This window comes from Rosa chinensis, chromosome 3, assembly GCF_002994745.2.
Source record: "Rosa chinensis cultivar Old Blush chromosome 3, RchiOBHm-V2, whole genome shotgun sequence".
Lineage (NCBI taxonomy): Eukaryota > Viridiplantae > Streptophyta > Magnoliopsida > Rosales > Rosaceae > Rosa > Rosa chinensis.
Window position 1 is genome coordinate 33,286,232 of NC_037090.1, and position 18,075 is coordinate 33,304,306.

Sequence of the window (18,075 nt, forward strand, 5' to 3'; positions counted from 1 at the left end):
ATACTACCAGCGAAGCTAGGGTAACACCCTCGCAACCCCCGCGAAGCTAAAGTCACGCTTTAGCAAACCTTGTGCTTTCTCCAAACTTCCCAGTGATTGCTCTGCTCGACCTACAATGTTGAGTATCGATTTGGTGATGCGAAGAGATCACAACCGAAGCCTTATCCGTAAGGCAAGAAGACCTTTCTCGGAAGGCAGAGAAAAGAGCCTTGTGACGAGGTTGGTGCTCTCCTCGTCCACAACGCTTGATCAAGAAGTCAGGTCAGGGGACACCCCGACGACTGCACCCCACGGTGCTGGCACGCTCGGGCATTCAAAAGAGACAGTTTGTACCTCACTGATTTTTGTGTCAAACAGATACTATATATCCTAATTGCTAAAGTTCAAGGTGAAACAACAAAAGGTAAAAAGAAGGCTAGCAAGAAATCTAAGAAAATATAAGAAGGAAAGAAGAAAGGCTACTAGTATTTGATATTTTTCTGTTAATTTTACAAGGCTTAGAATTTTATATCCAATACATGATTAGACCTAGGCTCAGTTTGGGATCGCTTTTGAAACATGCTTTTGGTCCAATTAAAAATTGTTCTGGTAGAAAGGCTGTTTGATAAACTCCAAAATTGTTGCTTTTGTGTGGAAGCGATTACATGGGCAGCAGGAAATTAGAAGCCAGGCCTGTTAGAAGCTATTTTTAGTTTCACTTTTCACTTCCAACTTACCGAACACTCAAAAATTGCATTTCGTTCTTCCAACACTTTTAAAAACAGTTTACCGAACACTCAGTTACTTCTTCTCACAGCAAAATCAGAATTGTTTCTTCTCACAGTAAGTTCGGAAGTACTTATTCTTACAGCACAGCAATCCCAAACTGGGTCTTAGTCTATCTAGACTAAGTCTACTAATAGAGGGCTATAACAAACTTGATTCTCCATTTCAGATGATTGATACGGTGTGGTTTGACTATCAAAACCTTGGCTTTCCCTTGTTGACCAAATTTGTTGAGATTACTCTCTCACTTTAAACACTAAAAATCTCACAGAAAAGAACATACTCCAAATTCCAATAACAATACACGAAAAGACCCAAATCTTTACAAATTGTTACAAATTGCTGGAACAGAAAATCCCTCATCCTAAGTTACATATTATCAACTTTGTATGACGAAAATTAATCAATTACACAAAATAATAACACTACGTAGTTTACTTTATTCGATGAGGACCCAAATTGAAACAAGTTACCTAAAACTCCCACCACCATAGGGCATTAACATCTGAATTTGCATGCTGTCATACTCACTAGTTGTGCCACTAGAGCCTTCATCACCATCACCCTTAACATTAACAATGTAAGCTTCTGAATTGATAGGACCCCAGCAATTACTCAGTCTCCTCGGTACATGAATTTGCATTACTTCCCCATGGATGCTTCGCTGTAATTTGCATTCCCTCCAATTCCATGGCTACTTCATTGTAGGCCTTTCTCTCTTTTTATCCTCAGACATATTTTTGCGAGATAAGCACAGCAGAGAGCTGTCTCTGTTCTTCTCATTCACTATGTCAGCATCAAGAATTTCAATCAAGCAATCTTTCTCTATTGAAGAAACAAAGAAACTTGCTGGGCATCTCTCTGCGTCAGGTCTAGCAAAAGAAAGTGCCACTCCGCTCGTTAGTAGCTCTGCCAGGACAACTCTAAAGCTATTGACGTCACTTTTTTCGGTGAGTTGATTGGACTGGAAAGTATTCAGGGTAGAATTCCTTTGTAAACCGTTCCATAGCCTCCTTCACCAAGGATCTCATCTGCATGATAATTGTTTGTGGCCTTCTCAAGTTCTTCCGCTGTAAAGATTTTTGTTGATTCCATGGCTCCTCTATGACTAGCGAGTTGTCGTTGTAACGTTAAGCCACTGTTTTCTTAGAAGTGCTTCTTTTTTAGCTTGATGAGCCTTCTTTTGTTCATTTCCCAATATATCCACGAAATTAAGACCACTAAAACTAAGAAGCCTATACTGACACCTACACATATTTGGAAAATGAAATATCTATATTTCTGGGGGTTGAATGCTAAAGGTAGTTCCAGACTTCTAGCCTTCCAGGTATACCAAAAAGAGCATAGTTATTTTTCATATTCAATGCTATAACTGTTTATGTTTAAATCTTGTAATACCAAATAGCAGATCTTTGTGGTGTTTGCCCTTAAACTGTAGTTAACAAAAGTGCAACTAAGATATAAAGAACTCACTTCTTTTAGTTGCTCCAGGCTTCTTTCCAGATCTTCCATCGATGCTTCTTTATGAATACTTTGTAAAACAACCAGCATGTGAGAATGGAGATCATCTGAATGATGCTGCTCAAGCTTACAATGTGGTATTGGGAATTGCCATCCCACTGCATAGAAAGGACAACTAACAAGCTTCATTGGACAGATGGTAATACAATGTCTATCCATCTCACGTCTCATGATCGTGTCGGTGCAGTTTTGTTCGCATGGAATTATCTTGATTCTTGAAGGAGCATATTGCATCATGTTTATACACCTGGCTTGCACAAAATATGGCATTATATCCATCATTTGTGCAACTCATAGACCTATAGCCACAATTTGGAAAATTCTGTTCAAGCTCCTCTGGGGTGTGAAATTTCATATCGCAGTGATGCTAATTCTTGAGGTCGACATTCTTTACCAAACTCTGTGCTATTGTTTCTATCTCATCAACCAACCAAAACCCACTTATTTCCATCTCTTGAACAAAATCATCTATTTTATCTTCTCTCTTTTCACTTAGCAGCCATCCTCAAACCTGACTAAATAAATTTCTCTTGGAGCTGGCAAAGTCATCAAACAAAATCAGAAATGATGTCATAGGGATGATCAGACACTTAACGATCTTGGCCACCTTCTAGGATAACAGATTCTGCAACAAAATTCTCATTTCTTTGAGTGACAACTCCACCATTTCCTTTCTCACATCGGCCGCCACAGAAGCAGGGGTCTTGAAGATATCTCCAGATGTCTTATCAACACAAGCAGCAGCTAATCTAGGAATGAAACCTTGAGCTATGTTGTGGACTAATTCCGTGTTGTAAAGATCAGAATGGAATGAAGGACCTCCATTTTTCCCATCTTCAATCTTTTCTGGTTCAAGTTCCACATTAGTTGCAAGTAGATCATCAATGGTTGACAATTCCTATAAACAATATACACTTGATTACCCAATAATCATTGTTTTCGAAGGGGCACATTGTTAATAACTCAATATGAACAATTTTGAAGTCCTATTGCTGATCACAAATTTACAGCAAAGATACAAAGACTTCTACATTTTGGGTCTAATTGTGAAATTCATTTTTGAAAACCTAGTTGCCAGATTTTTCTCAGTGTCGAAGCTTGTTTTGCCCTCACAGATTCGCAATAAATCTATGGGTATCAGAATTAGCAGGTAAAAAAACCAATATGGAAAGAAGGAAAAACGTTTGTGGCTGCTGGATGAATCAATACAAAACCCAACTCCTTGGTCTTTTTCTAAAGAGTTTTGAATTACCTGCATCATTTTCGTAGATAAGCGGACGAGATGTGTCTGGTTCAAAATCTCACAAAATCATTTTAGTTCTGCAATACCCCAATGCCAATAATCAGAAGAATGAATAAAACTCAACAGAATCAGAAGAATGAATAATACTCAACAGAATTAGCCAAAGCAATCATAAGACCCTGAGGGAAGTCCAGATATATCAAATTTGAAAAATGAAATTACATTTATTTGTTTGTTTTGTAGGTAACTGTCCCTGCGTAAATATCATGTATGACTCTCTCCAAGACGTTTTAGGTACGAGGAGAAAAACAAGGGAAAGTTCTCCGAATTATACTCTGAGAAAAAAGAGGAAAATCCAACAGAGAAGTTTTGAATGCTCCCTTCCTCATGAAATCAAGGAGAGAGGGATTTAATTTAAATGGAATGGTTGGTATGATTAAAAATGAAAAGAAGAGAAAAAACTTCTTTTTGTCATCCCACAAGATTAATATACCTACACTTTCTCTAAGAAATGAATATTCCAAGCAAAAAGTAAAAGAGTATCTTAAGGTTAAATGAGTGTGTATTTTTGATAACACGAATGGTCATTGCATTCTAAATCAAGATGTCAAGATGTTAAATACATAGACCAGGTCCCTCAACATTCTGGCAAAATTTTTGATTCTTAAATAATATTAAGGTAAGACATACCCATTATCAACACACCGAAGCTCTTTTAATTGCAAAAACAAAACCGAGCATACTATAATAGAATTTAAAACCGTTGGATCTAAGCAGCATATAGTAGCGAACAAAACCTAAATAAAAAACAAAACAATGACTTTACCCTTCCTCTTACTGGGTTATATCAACTGATGCCAGAATTTCAGAGAACTCCAGCATCTGCATTCCCCTCCCAGCTACAGCAATCTGATATTTGTTCCTAAATAGAACAAACAACACTTGTAAATTGTTATCTGCTAAATTTTATATTAATAAAATGCTACATCATTGTCCAGTAAGGCACCCTACTCACCTGCCACACAGTTTAGCATCCAGTGCTTCTGGCTCTGGCACACTGATGACTAAATAAGCATACTCGATTAATTTACCTTCCTCCTGAAGACGCCAGCACCTGACACGCTGATCCAGACCAGTTGAAAAAACCCAAGATCCGTCTGTCCAAACACCTAAATAAAAGAAAGTATCTTAGTAAACATGATCAATTTTAGCAGACCACGAACTAGAAGATCAAAGTTCAAGTAGGAAACAGAGACATCAAGGGGTAATAAAAAAAGAAAAAAGAAAAAAGGGAGTTCAACTACACAAGACAAAAGAAAAAAGAAAAAAGGGAGTTCAACTACACAAGACCTCTTTACGCTCATTATGTACTCAAAGACGGCATTGTGAAACTAGGATTGAATATATGCCTTCACCTTTTACGGCAGAGCTGTGAGCTGAGGGGACTGTATCATGATTTAAGAATCGGATCCAATAGTTCTTCTTCTTGTCTTGGTTAGAATGAACCAACTTCTTTGCATTTCCAAGTTCAGTGATTGAATTTTTGATTTCCAGTGTCATATTATCAAATTCAGCGCTAAATGTTGACAATGACAATTCAAATGTAAGACAGCTAAGGGCTTGATCATCACCCCCACTAATTAAATTATAGAGAAAACCGATTTCAGGACTTAGACAACCCTCTACATTTGAAATGTGGAGAGAATTGACACCAGATTTGTGAATGGCCTTGAAGACAAGTAATGGTGATATTTCACATATGTCCGATGAGGAATCATAAGCACTTGCTTCTGAATCTAGGGAAGCAGTATGAATAGCATGTGAAGAAGCCGTTCTACTGCTCCCATTATCATTTAGCATTGATGAAGTTCCATCCCCAGAATGCTTTGGCAAATTCTCATCAGTTTCCACTCCAGCTTTGACAGTAGTAGAACTGGCACCTAGCCTATTCTTTGACATTCTACTGTCTAAAGATCTCCACCGTCTTCCACCCTGACTTCCCCTCCCTGTTCTCGGCCGTTTCTGACAGTCAATGAACTTTTCTGTATCAAGCACTGATACCAGCTGCATAAAAGCTTCAATGCTTCTAGTGAGGTCCCAAAAGGCAATACTTCCATCAGTAGCCCCACTGATGAGAATATACAAACTTCCAATCTGCCAATTGCCTGTGAATCAAAGTGACAAGAAGCAACACTTCTGTAATGCAACCCAAAAAATCAAGATATTAAGAATCAAGACAAACATTTTGAATAAGACCCTAGCGTGCATATGCTTAAAAATACAAAAATAATGGCAAGGGGAAACCTTGGGCGACAGAGAGCCAAGTGATTATCTACATTTTGAAACGTAATTTCAAATGTCAAAAGATATCAATCTTACATTCAACTAAAATGTCTAGACTGTGGATGAGTTGTTAGATAGCAAGAGAAGCCCAAGAAAATACCAAAAATACTTTACTTGATGGTTAGAGACAGAGGAACAACACTTATTCTAATGGCATAGTTGCAATGGTCAATGCCACTTAAAAAGGTGCTGCCCAAACGAAATTCCCGACCTAAGATGCAGTTCTGATTCAGACCAAATGCTATTGAGGGAGATTCTGAATAGCCACATTCTTTTTTTTTTCTTTTTCTTTTTTTGATAAATCACATGATAAAACTTACCCGAATAGCCACATTCTTAAAATTACATCATTTGATTTGCAATACAAGGAAATTATGTAACTAATGGGGACCAACATTACGGTCCAGAATAGAGGGGCTCAACAATTCCAACTATGTATATCAAAAAGTTTTCCCAATGCACAAACTTCTACCCACTAGAATAATAACTAACCTTCAGAAGGTAGACATGCAGGAAGGATGACATGCTGTAGGGACAGAACTGGTGATGATAGAGGACACAGAAAAGCAACATCAAACCTACAGCGAGGTGAAGTTATAGAATATCATACAGGAGACCATGAAAAAACATTAAGAAAAAAAAACAACAAAAGCTCTTCATAAATACCATAGCCTATAGGGCAAAACTAGAGCCCGTAATGCAAGGGTGGCATCAGAACAAGCAACACCAATAAAACAGACAGTTATCCTGAAAAGCAATGCAAGACAATGTATTAGGTCCAAAGTGGAAATTGACAAGAAAGACAAATCTTAGTTGTTTTCTATTACCTGGAATTGGCGCACTTTACAAGAAAAGCAGTAACAGCCATGTATCTCCAGTCATCTTCATATTTATCTTTAATGCAGGAGTTCAAGTCTTTGTTTCCCTTTTCTGATGCTGCATCATCTTTACCATCAGCATCGCCAGCTTGATCAGCTCTTTTCTCGATGTTTGTTGGAACTTTTTGAATACTAGAATATTTTGCTGGCATATCTGTAGAAAGCCACTGGAATGACATTGAAGGCGACTCTGGGGACAAACATGTATTGCCATTTCCAGTGTTGTCATGCTGCGGATCACGTACTATTTCTTCCTTCTTGTCTACTTTCCTACTTCTTAGTAGCCAAGAAGTCAAGACCCGCTTTGCACCAACAGAAATCAACAAAGTTGGAGTCTCTCTATTCTCTGTTGTTCCATTGTTAGCAGTTCTTATATTGGGAATGCCAGTCATATCTGACGGAAGTATGTTTATCTTTGACACACAGCATATTGATCTCACAGCTGATCCACCAACATGCTCCCCAAGCAATTTTGATCCAGACCAATTATCAACATCTGGCATATACCTAAGTAAACCATTACACGATTAGCTGCTCTTGCATAAACATTTACTCACTTTACCGACTTGGGTGGAATTGCAACAATATTTAAAATGCCAAGCATATGCTCATTTCTATGTAGTACATACATGCTGCAAGCATGTATACTCTCAGCTGACCAACTTAAGGTCTAGAAAATAGGATCAAATATTTAATTATATTACCGAAAAAAACAAATCAGCAAACTGGCCACATTTATCAGATTCTAAACAGCATACAATAGCCATACCTAGTCAACCTCACAGTTCCGTCTTCACAGCCAGTTGCAATCCAACTAGATCTATAGAGCAGATGGTCCTTCCCAGTTACTCCAGGTTGCAATTCTTCTGAGACAAAGCATATGGAATGCATCTCTCTCCCATGGAATTGCATATGCAAATTCCTAGAGAGTTCCTTCCCTTCACCATTCAGTACCCAGCGTCGATGAATATAAATGATATCATCCTGACAAAGAAATGAATATTGGGCTTACTTTTAGCATAAACTCAAAATTACTAGAAAATGTTTGAACCTTACTTTTCAAAAGTGAAAATAATGAAAGACACGCATAATGGTTAACTATAAAGATAAAATGTGGCTAGCAGCAAATCAATTCAATTACGATGTATGTCATATCATGGCCTCTTATAGATTTGTTCCAGAGTTAAAATAAAGTGAGGCTTGTAGCTTTGGTAATAGAGAGCAATTCTACCCAAACCTAGGTCAATGTTTGACTCTCATTGTTCCCTCCTGGGTCTTATCCCTCCTTTGTATCAAAAGAAAATTGACAGAAAAACAGCTTTGTAAGGGACGACTCCACCGTTTAGGGTCGAAAGAAAAGTTACAACCAGTTTTTTGACCCCCTTCATGTACCTACCTTTCTGGAATACTTATTCTAGTGGGTTTATTTATTTATTTATTTTCTGAAATTATTTAATCAAAATAGCCAGGCTGATACAAACCTTAACATATGCAAAGCAGTTCTTTATCTCTGGTACATCACCAAGATAATAGGAATGAGGACGCCGCCATCCACCACATGGGATTTGGAAGACCTGGAACAAATATGGACTCAGGCACCAAAAATGAAGAACACAAGTAACTTATAAATCATTTTAAAGGAAGCAATATGATGTGCAGGAAGAGAATTTACCTTGGTCTCAGTTAATAAATTCCAAATTATAAAATCCACTGATGCAAAACCAGCAGCATAATGACAGTTTGATGGCTCATTCACAAAGCTATTGCACGCAGAGACAGATTGAATAAGACTCAACTCCTTCACTTGTTTCATCCCTATAAATTCCAAATCCTTCCTATCTTTGTCATATTCCAGATAGCATATACACCCATCTGCTCCAGTCTGAGAAGAGTGAGAAGTTAATTACATAACCATGAATAAGATATGAATATGATAATACATCAGTGTGTTTTTTTCTTTTCTTTTTTTTGTTGAAAGACAAGGGAATGATATATCGCACCAAAATTTCTCATGATACACACATACACAGACATACACAAAAAAATGATAGAAAAGAGTATCATATCAAGTAAATTTTGCCTTACCGAGCATATTTCAATCTGATTACTACTTAGTCTAGCAACAGCAACACTGGAGATGCTTGATATCCCATGAGCTCCTCTGAAACAACTTGATGGAGATATTTTAACATCAGAAGTGACCAATGTGCCCAGCAACACACTCTTCAACAAAGGGAACAAAACAAGATTTCCACGTATATCTCCACATACCAATACCTGCAATTTGAACTTGAGGGAATATAAAAACAATTTACAGTAAATCTAATTCAAGTCCAGCAAGGGCATCAATTTGAAATGATCTGTTCATTTTATATATTAACTTAGGCAAGTATTTTATAATCGAAGGTGGATGCTTTTTGTTCCTGTGTCACTGGGACTTGCACTAGTCATTGTTTATCATGTCTTACCTAAGCATACTGAAGAAGTTTCAAAGAACTTAAATTTGGAGCTTTGGGGTATGTGTGTTTCACTATTTTGTGTCAGAAGGGAGGGCAATGGGATGCAGAGACACTACTGTTGGATTGATCAAGACAGAAGATATGATGCCTAACAAGTAAGAACAGACACCACATATGGCTCAATTTAAGTTTGCTCTGCACGGGGGTCGGTTTCACACACACACAGATTCCAAACACTTCTTACCAACGATGAAACAACATTTAACTAGAAGAAACAGATAATGGTAAAAATCCCATATAAATGAAATTAAACAGGAAAAAAAATGATGAGATGAGGTCACCTCTTCCTCCAAAGATGCATCTAAACACATTATTCTACTTCCGAAACTTGATGTGAATTCAGCTAAAAGAGACACATCACAGCTCGTTGCAGAGTGATCACACAGCCTCCACAGCTTCAATGTTCCTCTAGGATCAGCAGTGAAGATGAACCTACATGGTGACAACGGCAGAATTGATGAGCTGAATATTCTAACTTTAGGCATCTGAAAAACAAATCAAGAAGATTTGAATGTCTATCATGGGAAGTCTAAGTAGCATGGCCATAATCAGTCTGCAAATTGGCACAGTGATACGTGTAGCAATTCTAGAATATGATCAACATTGACATTCATGGCCAATACATCTACATGGGAAATTGGATAGCATCCATTCAATATGTATGAGTAACTTAGGTATGGATGAGAATTAAGTGAACATTACCCGTAACCTAGTGACTGGCACCAATGTGCTCCAAGGAGTTGTCTTTCTATTCCAGCTGACCAAGTAAAGGCAAAACCAACTCTAGGGGTACAAGCACCATATATAACCCCAACAACTGTCATGTTTCCTTTACCATCTCCAACAGCAATCCAATCCTTAACACCAGAAGAAAGTTTGAATGGTTCTGACAATAAATCCATGCAAACAATTGGCACCTCCTCACTGACGCGAACAAGTTTTGTCCATTCTACTTCGGTATCCAATAGCTTAGCATGGTACATATAACCATGGTTTGTGGAAACATAAAGGGTGTCCTCACATGTAAAACGCAAGCAACGAACATATTCACTTTTGCTGGAGAGATAACAAAGCGGCCAATAAGTCCACTTTTTACCAATAAAGTAAACAATATTTTGGTTTGTTACAAAAGAGGGCAAAAAAAAAAAAAAAAAAGGAAGTGGAAAGAAAGAAAATGGGTGTGCGCGTAACTAAATTAGATGTATGCATATTTATAAATCTTGAGGTCTTAATACCCACCCATCTATTTGACAAATGTATCATTACCTGCTGCCAAAGAAACCAAGATTTTAAGAAGTTGGACTCTTATAGTCTAGTCCTTTCTTATCTATTGTGCCAATGGATCACTTACCCTAGCTCAGTATGTGGACGACCAAATTTCTATATTGCATTTTCAAAAACTTAAAAAGAGTTTTCTGAGTACAAACTTATATTTTCTCCTCTTTGATAATATTAAGATTGTGTAGTTTAAGAGGGCCGAGATGAACCTGTCCATAGGTCCAATATGCTCGGATAAAGTAGGGATACGAGTTGTGTATGTAACTATTCCACCGATTTGTTTTGTCTCTGCATGTCCCTTTAATCCCCCAGAGAATGGAATGTGCAGCTGATGCACTTTAATTGCAGAGTCAAAGCCAGCAGTAATTAGAAGCGAAGATTTCGGATCATACAAACATCGCCATATGCCCCTTCCTCTGTACATAAAAAGAATGGGAATGATTAAGGCTGTCTGCCACATAATTAGAGTTCCTGGAACTGTTACCAACCAATTTTTTCCAGAACTTATTCTAAAACAATGCTGATATTGTATACAATGATTTACAGTTTTATATGATAGAAACCAACGTAATCATTTTCTGTTTCTCAAAATTCAACAGAAAAAGAAACACTAGTCACTTACATGTGCTCCTTGATTGTCTCTAGGTGTTTTCCATCCAGGCCCCACACACGACAAGTACAATCCTCACCAGCTGTGACAATTAACTTCATAAGAAAAAAAACGTGTCGAAGAAACTGGTTAGGAATCAGTTACTCATAAGAATCTTATAATGTAGAGTAGACCAACTTGGCTATTGCACATTGGGAACCATATGCAAAACAGAACTGGAACAATAAAGTTCAGTTGAATAGAAGATAAAGTTTATAATGCTGCGTAGACCAACTTGGTTATTGCACATTGGGAAAATTAACCAAATGCAAAACAAAACAGAACAATAAAGTTCAGTTGAATAGAAGAAAAAATTTATAATCTCGTGTAGACCAACTTGGTTATTTCACATTGGGGAAATTAACCATATGCAAAACAGAACCAGAACAGTAAAGTTCAGTTGACTAGGAGATAAAATTTAGGCAAATTAATTCATATAACCGTTACACACATCGAAGATAGACTGGACTGAAAATCCAATAAATGACAACTCTTCTTGACGATAAATTTGAAATATCTGCTCTCACTGGGAGTTCATTTTCCACTAACATAGTCTCTTTTTAGGACAAAAGGCAATGTTCGAACATTTTGTAAAGCTTACCGATCCAAAAATGCAGCAGTCCCAAACTCGGGCACTGTGACCAAATAACATAAGCCCAATGGAGTCTGCTGGCTTATTAGAATGCATCGTTTCAGTACAAACTGCCCAGACACGAGCACTGTGCTAACAAAGAGAGCAAATTAATGATTAGAAACACTCATTAATAAAAAAAAAGTATCATAAAGATCATAGAATTTAAGCAATAATTCACCTACGATCGTCAGATACTGAAACCAGTTTTGATCCATCAGAGGACCACGATATGCGAAAAATTGAACCTTCATGTCCAGCAAGTTTGCTAATATGAATAGCTTCATACTGGCAATTATGAAGCTGAACACCGTTTGAGAGCGAATTGCTTTGATCAAAGTGCTGTTCAACTTGGCTTGTCAAACATGATGCATCAGACTGAGAAGCCACTTTCCAAACAATGATCTGTGCAAATCCAATTCATGAAAAGAGTTCAGAAAAGCAGAGAGATCAACAAATTAAGTCGTTTATGGGGGTGGGCGAAGTAGTATTAGTTGGTATCAGCAAAAGTAGTAATGAGAAGACACACACAGCAGGGAGACTAATTCAATCATTTAAGTTTGTGGGGGGAATTATTGAAAGGCAAGATTAGCCACCTCATTATAGATAGTACCGGATGCAATGCGCAGAGCTTCAATAGTTTCACCCCATAACCGCATTGAATACAGAAGCGTCCTCTCTACAGTTGAATATAAAAAATTCAATTCTTGAACAAAAAAAAAAAAAAACAGAAGCTCAAAAACAAATCAATCATTTTAATTAGAACTAACCAGGATGCTGAACTTGAAGAACCACGGTAGAAGTAGATACATCCCAAAGATGGACAGAGTTGTCACTACACCCAATAGCAAGACACTGACCTTCCCCATGCTACCACATTAAAAAAAAAATTCACTAAATAGTAAAAAATTGTTACTAAACAAAACCAGTTGAAGTTGAGTAAGCATTGATTACCTTGATGAAGGAAACATCCAGAACCCAATTCCCAAAGTTAGGTAACAAGTGCAACAGCCTCAGACCAACGCTGACTTGCTGCCCCAAATTAATCTCCAATCTAAACACCTTGACTCTCCTTTCCCCAAACACAGCGATTTCGAAATCAACACCTTGACTCTCCGGGCCATCAGTATGAGTAGCGCCGCAGCAAATCCCATGGACGCGAATGCCTTGGAAAACGTCGAACGAACTCATCATTGTTCCCAGCTCCAAATCATAGACCAAGATTTGCGAACCGGACCCGGCCACTAAATAAGGAAGCTCCCTTATTATTGACAGGTGAGAAGGTAGGTGAAGGAAACACAGGGCTGACACTTCTCCCAGATATTGACCACTTTGCAGACGCCACGAGCCGCTCTTCTTCTCCTCCGTAGCCATTGCCTTTTGCCGTCTCTCACAACTCAGCTGCCTGCTACTGAAACCTCTCAAACCCCTTTGTTCTAAAAGGGTTCAAGAGCTAATGGGCCGGGTCGGGTCGGGTCGAAAAAACTGGGCCGACGTAAAAAACTTGTTAGAGATTGACCCGGTATTAAATTCGTTGGCGTATTTATATAGATGTTGCTTGGAAGGCCATCGTTTCTGTTTGCATTGCGTTTGCGGCACTCTCTTCTTCTTCTTCTTCTTCTTCTTCATGTTTGTTTTATCTCTCTCAATTTCGAAGAGACCATCGACAACGCAGAGTTAGAAGAGATGGGTAGAACAAAATCATTCAAGGACGAGCTTACATTCGGTTTGTTTTCGCCTCTTCAGTTTTCTCTTCTTGTTTTTTTTTTTTTTTGGTTTTTGTTTAGGATTGGAGTTTAGTGATATGATTTCGTCTCTGTTTGAAATATGAATCGGACTGACAGAGCAAAGGGTGCAAGAATCGCGGGATGTTCAGGCCAAATACCCTGATCGAGTTCCGGTAAGAGCTACCCCAACTGCTTTATTGATCAATTTTCTTTGATAAGGTTACTAATTGCAACTGAAGATTAATTAATTAAACGTACATGCATGGATTACTAACCATGACATGTTCCTTCTGTCTATGGCTACAGGTGATTGTTGAAAAGTATGCCAAGTGCGACCTTCCTCAGATGGAAAAGAGAAGGTTAGTTTTCACAACCCTTTAATTCTTTCCGGCACTAGATCACACCCGTAGTATTTCATTCTCATCTTAATGGCATCATATTTTTTTCTTCTGAAATCTAAATTGGGATAGCTATATATGTTTGTAATTGGAATCGAACTGACAGAACTAAGGGTAGAAGAATCACAGGATGTATTCAGTCCTAAACCCTAAACAGATGAAGATATGCATAATTGGGGTTAGAGTGGTTTCTTTCAAGTTGTTTTACTTCAAGAAATGTCTTAGAGGGTCTGGCACGCCACCTATTTGGTAAGATAAGATCATAAGAGTGACTAATATCTTGGAACACTCATATATGACTCTAATTTTGGGCACACCATTAAAAGGGCCTTAGAATCCAAAAGGTATCGTGCATAAGTTGAGAGTATGGAGGCTAGTTTCCTGAACCGTAGACAACAAATACTCACATAGAAGCAATATTTGAGGTAATATTGAAGGAAAACTTCACATATAATAGCTATATATATTGAATTTTCTCTATATATTAGTGGAGTCGTTTATTGCGTTATTTTTTTTATTAATTAGAAGGTCTTCATTTATTTTTCTTTTTTGCCTCGTAATTTTCTTATACGTCATGTTTATATACTATCTTTCAACCTTTGATTTGATGAGATCAATATTTTCAGGTGCTGTGGAGATGCGCTGGGTTGATACGTACTTTCCATTTACCAATCCATCATTTGAACTTGAGATTTTCTTTCAGGCATTGATTCCAATCATTTAATGGGTTAGAACTTTGAATTTTGATCTGCTTTTATCTGTCTCAGGTGATCATTCTGTTAGAACTTCTTTTGTTCCATTTATGGGTAATCAAAACTAATACAATATTCAGGGACATATCTTATTAACTTACTGCAAACAACTTTTCAGAATGGCATATATTCAAGTAAGACAAGATGAATTAAAACAATCTGCTTGTTGTGATATCTAGGAACACTAATAGGTGATGAAACAATGGAACTTCATGCATGTCCTAATTACATGTAGTGAACAATCTTGAGACTCTTAGGCTTAGTTTGGTACTGCTGTGGAAATAATTAACTTTAAAAAAACTCAGTTGTTAAAATAGTCAAAGGTAAAACTCAGCCAAGTGTTTGGTGAAATGAGTTTTTGAATTGACATAATCATACAATGCTATTCTAAGGTTTGGATATTTTAGTGTTAAGTATTATGAAAACGTAGATGCACCAAAAAGAAAAGAAAAAGAACATAAACAAAGCAAGAAACCCATTGAGCAAAACAAGCCATATATTAGAAGGAACACTACCAAAAACTTAAAAACCAATTAGGTTAAGAGTAGATATATTGGAACTAGCAAGTCAAGAATAATCAAAACTATTCTAAATGAAAAAGCAACTTACAGCACTTGGGAAACAAATTTAAACAGTGAGCCACCAAAATTGGAGGGGAACTACAGAAGAAGATTCATCAGGAAGAAAGATGAGCGATGAAGGGGAAGGGTTGGGTTCACACAATCACAATTCGCTGGTGATTAACTTAATAAATGAAAGAAAATCCATCTAATCTAAGAAGAAAGAAGAATTGAATGGCTAAAGTAGTAAAATATAGAGGCATTGGACATAGAGGTGAACAAGAGATGGAGAAGAAGGAAATGGAAGAGAAAGGGGGAGGACCGGAGGAGGTTTCAATTGTTCGCGGAGGATAAGGGTTGACTTTTGATGAAAAGGTGTGGGTGCTAGTGGCATTTGCAAAATTTCATTAAACCTTGGGCCTCTCCGTACGCTATGGGAAAACTCAGTATTTAGAAAGCAGGCAAGTGGCAGCTTTCTGAAAACCACCGTTTAGGACCTATGGTTTCATAAACCCACTATAAATCTTTTTACCAAACAGAAATTCCATCCAATACAGTGAGAAAAAGTGATTTCAGGCTCCAAAACGCAGAACCAAAAGGGTCTTAGAAACAAAAACAGAAAGTACTTAAATTCATGTGGACAAAAATTTATAAGAGTTGCAGTAAGACATCTCAAACTCTTGTCAAAGTTTGGCACCATTACCTGAATATGGTGAAGTTTATAGATAAAATGCCACCTCCAGCTTCCTCCCTCCCTCCCTCCCACATCTCAAAACCTAAATGCCTCTCTCTCCCTCTCTCTGCTTTTGGTCATGCTTCATATTTAAGTTAGTGTGTGTGATTCTTTTCTTAGCATTATAGAACATTTATAAACTGATATTGAATATAATTTCAGGAAAAGTGGTTGGAGGTTTTGGGTTGCGGAGTAACAGAACAAGAAATATTGAAGAGAAGTGGGAAAACAGAATGTTGCTTGGGCTTTCGGACTTGGATTGGAGCGGCTGGCAATGGTTCTATTTGACATCCCTGATATTCGCCTTTTCTGGTCAACTGATGACATCCCTGACTTGGGCTCTCAGGTGGTTCCTGTACCCATTAAATAATGTTTTTGTATTGTTTTCTCTCACTCTCTCTCCCTCCCTCCCTCCTTTTTTTTTTCACATGTAATCCTTTTTTTTTTTTTGGAACTCAAGTCTTCTTGAAAAGTAAAAACACCAAATTATCAGTCTTTGATACTTGGGTAGTCCACTGATATCTTTCTTTTCCTTGTTTAAACTGCAAGTCTGATTATTTGATTTTGGATTTCTTGTTACAGTTTTTGAAGGGGCAGCTGGGAGTCAAGTTCAAGCCATATTCAAAGGTATTTTTGCAACACACTGAGAGAAGAAACTTACATTTTTCGTATGCAATATGGTTTCTACTGATGCTTTATATTTGATTTTGAAGATTTTCATTAGGTCTAAATTCATAAAAAGTTAAAAACTATGTATTTCTCTATGTATGAGTCACCTGAAGGCAGTTTCCTTTATTTGTAACTATAGGTTTAACGGATACATACTGCTGGCAAACATTTCTTATTGTATTTGTTCCTTTGTTTTCAGTATCCTCCGTGTTACAAAGATGTTAGTTTTTGGATCAAGTGAATCTTTCACTGAAAACAATTTATGTGAAGTTGTCAGAGAGGTTGCTGGAGATCTTGCTAAGGAGGTATGTCTTTTAGTGTTTGCTCTGGTGTAGCCGTTGAAAATCATCAATTGAAAGAATCTCCTGCACCAAGAAAATATATTGGTTCTTGTGGAATATAATCCTTGCATTTCACATAGTATTTTGTATTTCAAATTTGAAAGTTCCATCAAGCAGTTCACTGTGGAATGTCTGTTCAACAATTGTATTGCCCTGTAAAATCAGTATATTTTGACGTTTTCTCAACCTTGTCTGTCCAAAACATTGCTCCAAAATCTCTCCAAAAACATGTACATTGTGCTCCAAATGACTAGAAGTCTTGTGGAATAATCCCTAATACTTGCCAATATATTTTGCAATCCATCAATATTGGCTGTTTTTCAAGCTGTTTACTGAAATATCTCTTGTATAATGCCAGGTGCAATTGATAGACAATTTCACAAACAAGAAAGGAATGACCAGTCACTGTTACAGGATTGCTTATATAGGTCTACGGAACGATCACTTACAGACGAGGAAGTCAATAAATTGCAGGTTACTCATATACACAAGAGTTTGTAACATTTCTTTCGTTCTTAGAAGCATACAAAAAGCATAACCTCAAAACTTGTTTCAATTGCATATGCAGGGTACTGTAAGAGAGTTGGTTGAGAGCAAGTTGAAGGCTATCTTGAGATGAGAGTTCCTGGTGTAGTAGCCTATTAGCTCAAAATTATTTAAATTCTGAACTTCATTTATAGGTGTTGAATTTTTGCTCAACCATGTAAAAATCATGTCTTGTTTCTTACCAACTGTATTTGAGCCTGCCTAATACACATGACTTGAAAATAAAACTAAAACCTTTTTGGGAGACAAAATGTACTCAAAGGGTTACACCACAAAAATTGTTTACCAAGTGCTAATATTTTATTTTTTTATTTTTTTATCGATGGTTGATTGTATTAGAAGATCTAAAGGATCAAACAAAATACAACGGTACAAGAGCCAAGCAAGAAAGGTGCATAGGCCCAGCGAACATAAAAGAAAATCAGCAATGGGTCTAACCTAGATACAAGACAAAAGCCTAAAGAAAAACTAGCAAACTCTAGAATCCTATCAAACTGCCACCGAGGGATCTGCTATTGGACA

General features: G+C 37.3%; 1 protein-coding gene, 1 long non-coding RNA gene and 1 pseudogene across 6 annotated transcripts; 1 reads left to right on the forward strand and 2 right to left on the reverse strand.

The window, feature by feature from the left end:
* Positions 1–1,028: 1,028 nt before the first annotated feature.
* LOC112194465 lies at positions 1,029–3,547 on the reverse strand (annotated as a pseudogene).
* LOC112194710 lies at positions 1,046–13,346 on the reverse strand. 3 transcript variants are annotated; one of them, XR_002934113.2, is made up of 21 exons: positions 12,782–13,346; positions 12,598–12,697; positions 12,424–12,506; positions 12,009–12,232; positions 11,798–11,915; positions 11,170–11,252; positions 10,757–10,963; positions 9,972–10,325; positions 9,551–9,701; positions 8,836–9,027; positions 8,423–8,632; positions 8,232–8,324; positions 7,520–7,734; positions 6,700–7,257; positions 6,539–6,619; positions 6,365–6,450; positions 4,945–5,694; positions 4,545–4,698; positions 4,356–4,451; positions 3,539–3,606; positions 1,046–3,184 (listed from the first exon to the last, which is right to left on the reverse strand). XR_002934113.2 is itself a non-coding variant. In XM_024334926.2 (21 exons), the coding sequence occupies exons 1-20, from the start codon at positions 13,199–13,201 to the stop codon at positions 3,588–3,590; spliced, it is 4,182 nt and encodes a 1,393-aa protein (XP_024190694.1). In that variant the 5' UTR covers positions 13,202–13,346; the 3' UTR covers positions 1,046–3,184; positions 3,539–3,587. The 3 variants fall into 3 exon arrangements, 2 of the variants coding, with proteins under 2 accessions (XP_024190694.1, XP_024190696.1); XM_024334926.2 differs by having other exon boundaries at positions 4,368–4,451; XM_024334928.1 differs by lacking the exons at positions 12,598–12,697; positions 12,782–13,346 and having other exon boundaries at positions 4,368–4,451; positions 11,798–11,920; positions 12,013–12,232.
* A 53-nt stretch (positions 13,347–13,399) lies between these two features.
* LOC112194711 lies at positions 13,400–17,849 on the forward strand. 3 transcript variants are annotated; one of them, XR_002934115.2, is made up of 9 exons: positions 13,400–13,553; positions 13,672–13,727; positions 13,861–13,913; positions 14,579–14,719; positions 16,160–16,343; positions 16,580–16,624; positions 16,866–16,971; positions 17,366–17,481; positions 17,576–17,849. It is a non-coding gene; the product is annotated as an uncharacterized LOC112194711 (long non-coding RNA). The 3 variants fall into 3 exon arrangements; XR_002934114.2 differs by having other exon boundaries at positions 13,401–13,553; positions 14,579–14,679; XR_005808597.1 differs by lacking the exon at positions 14,579–14,719 and having other exon boundaries at positions 13,401–13,553.
* The last annotated feature ends 226 nt before the right edge of the window (positions 17,850–18,075 follow it).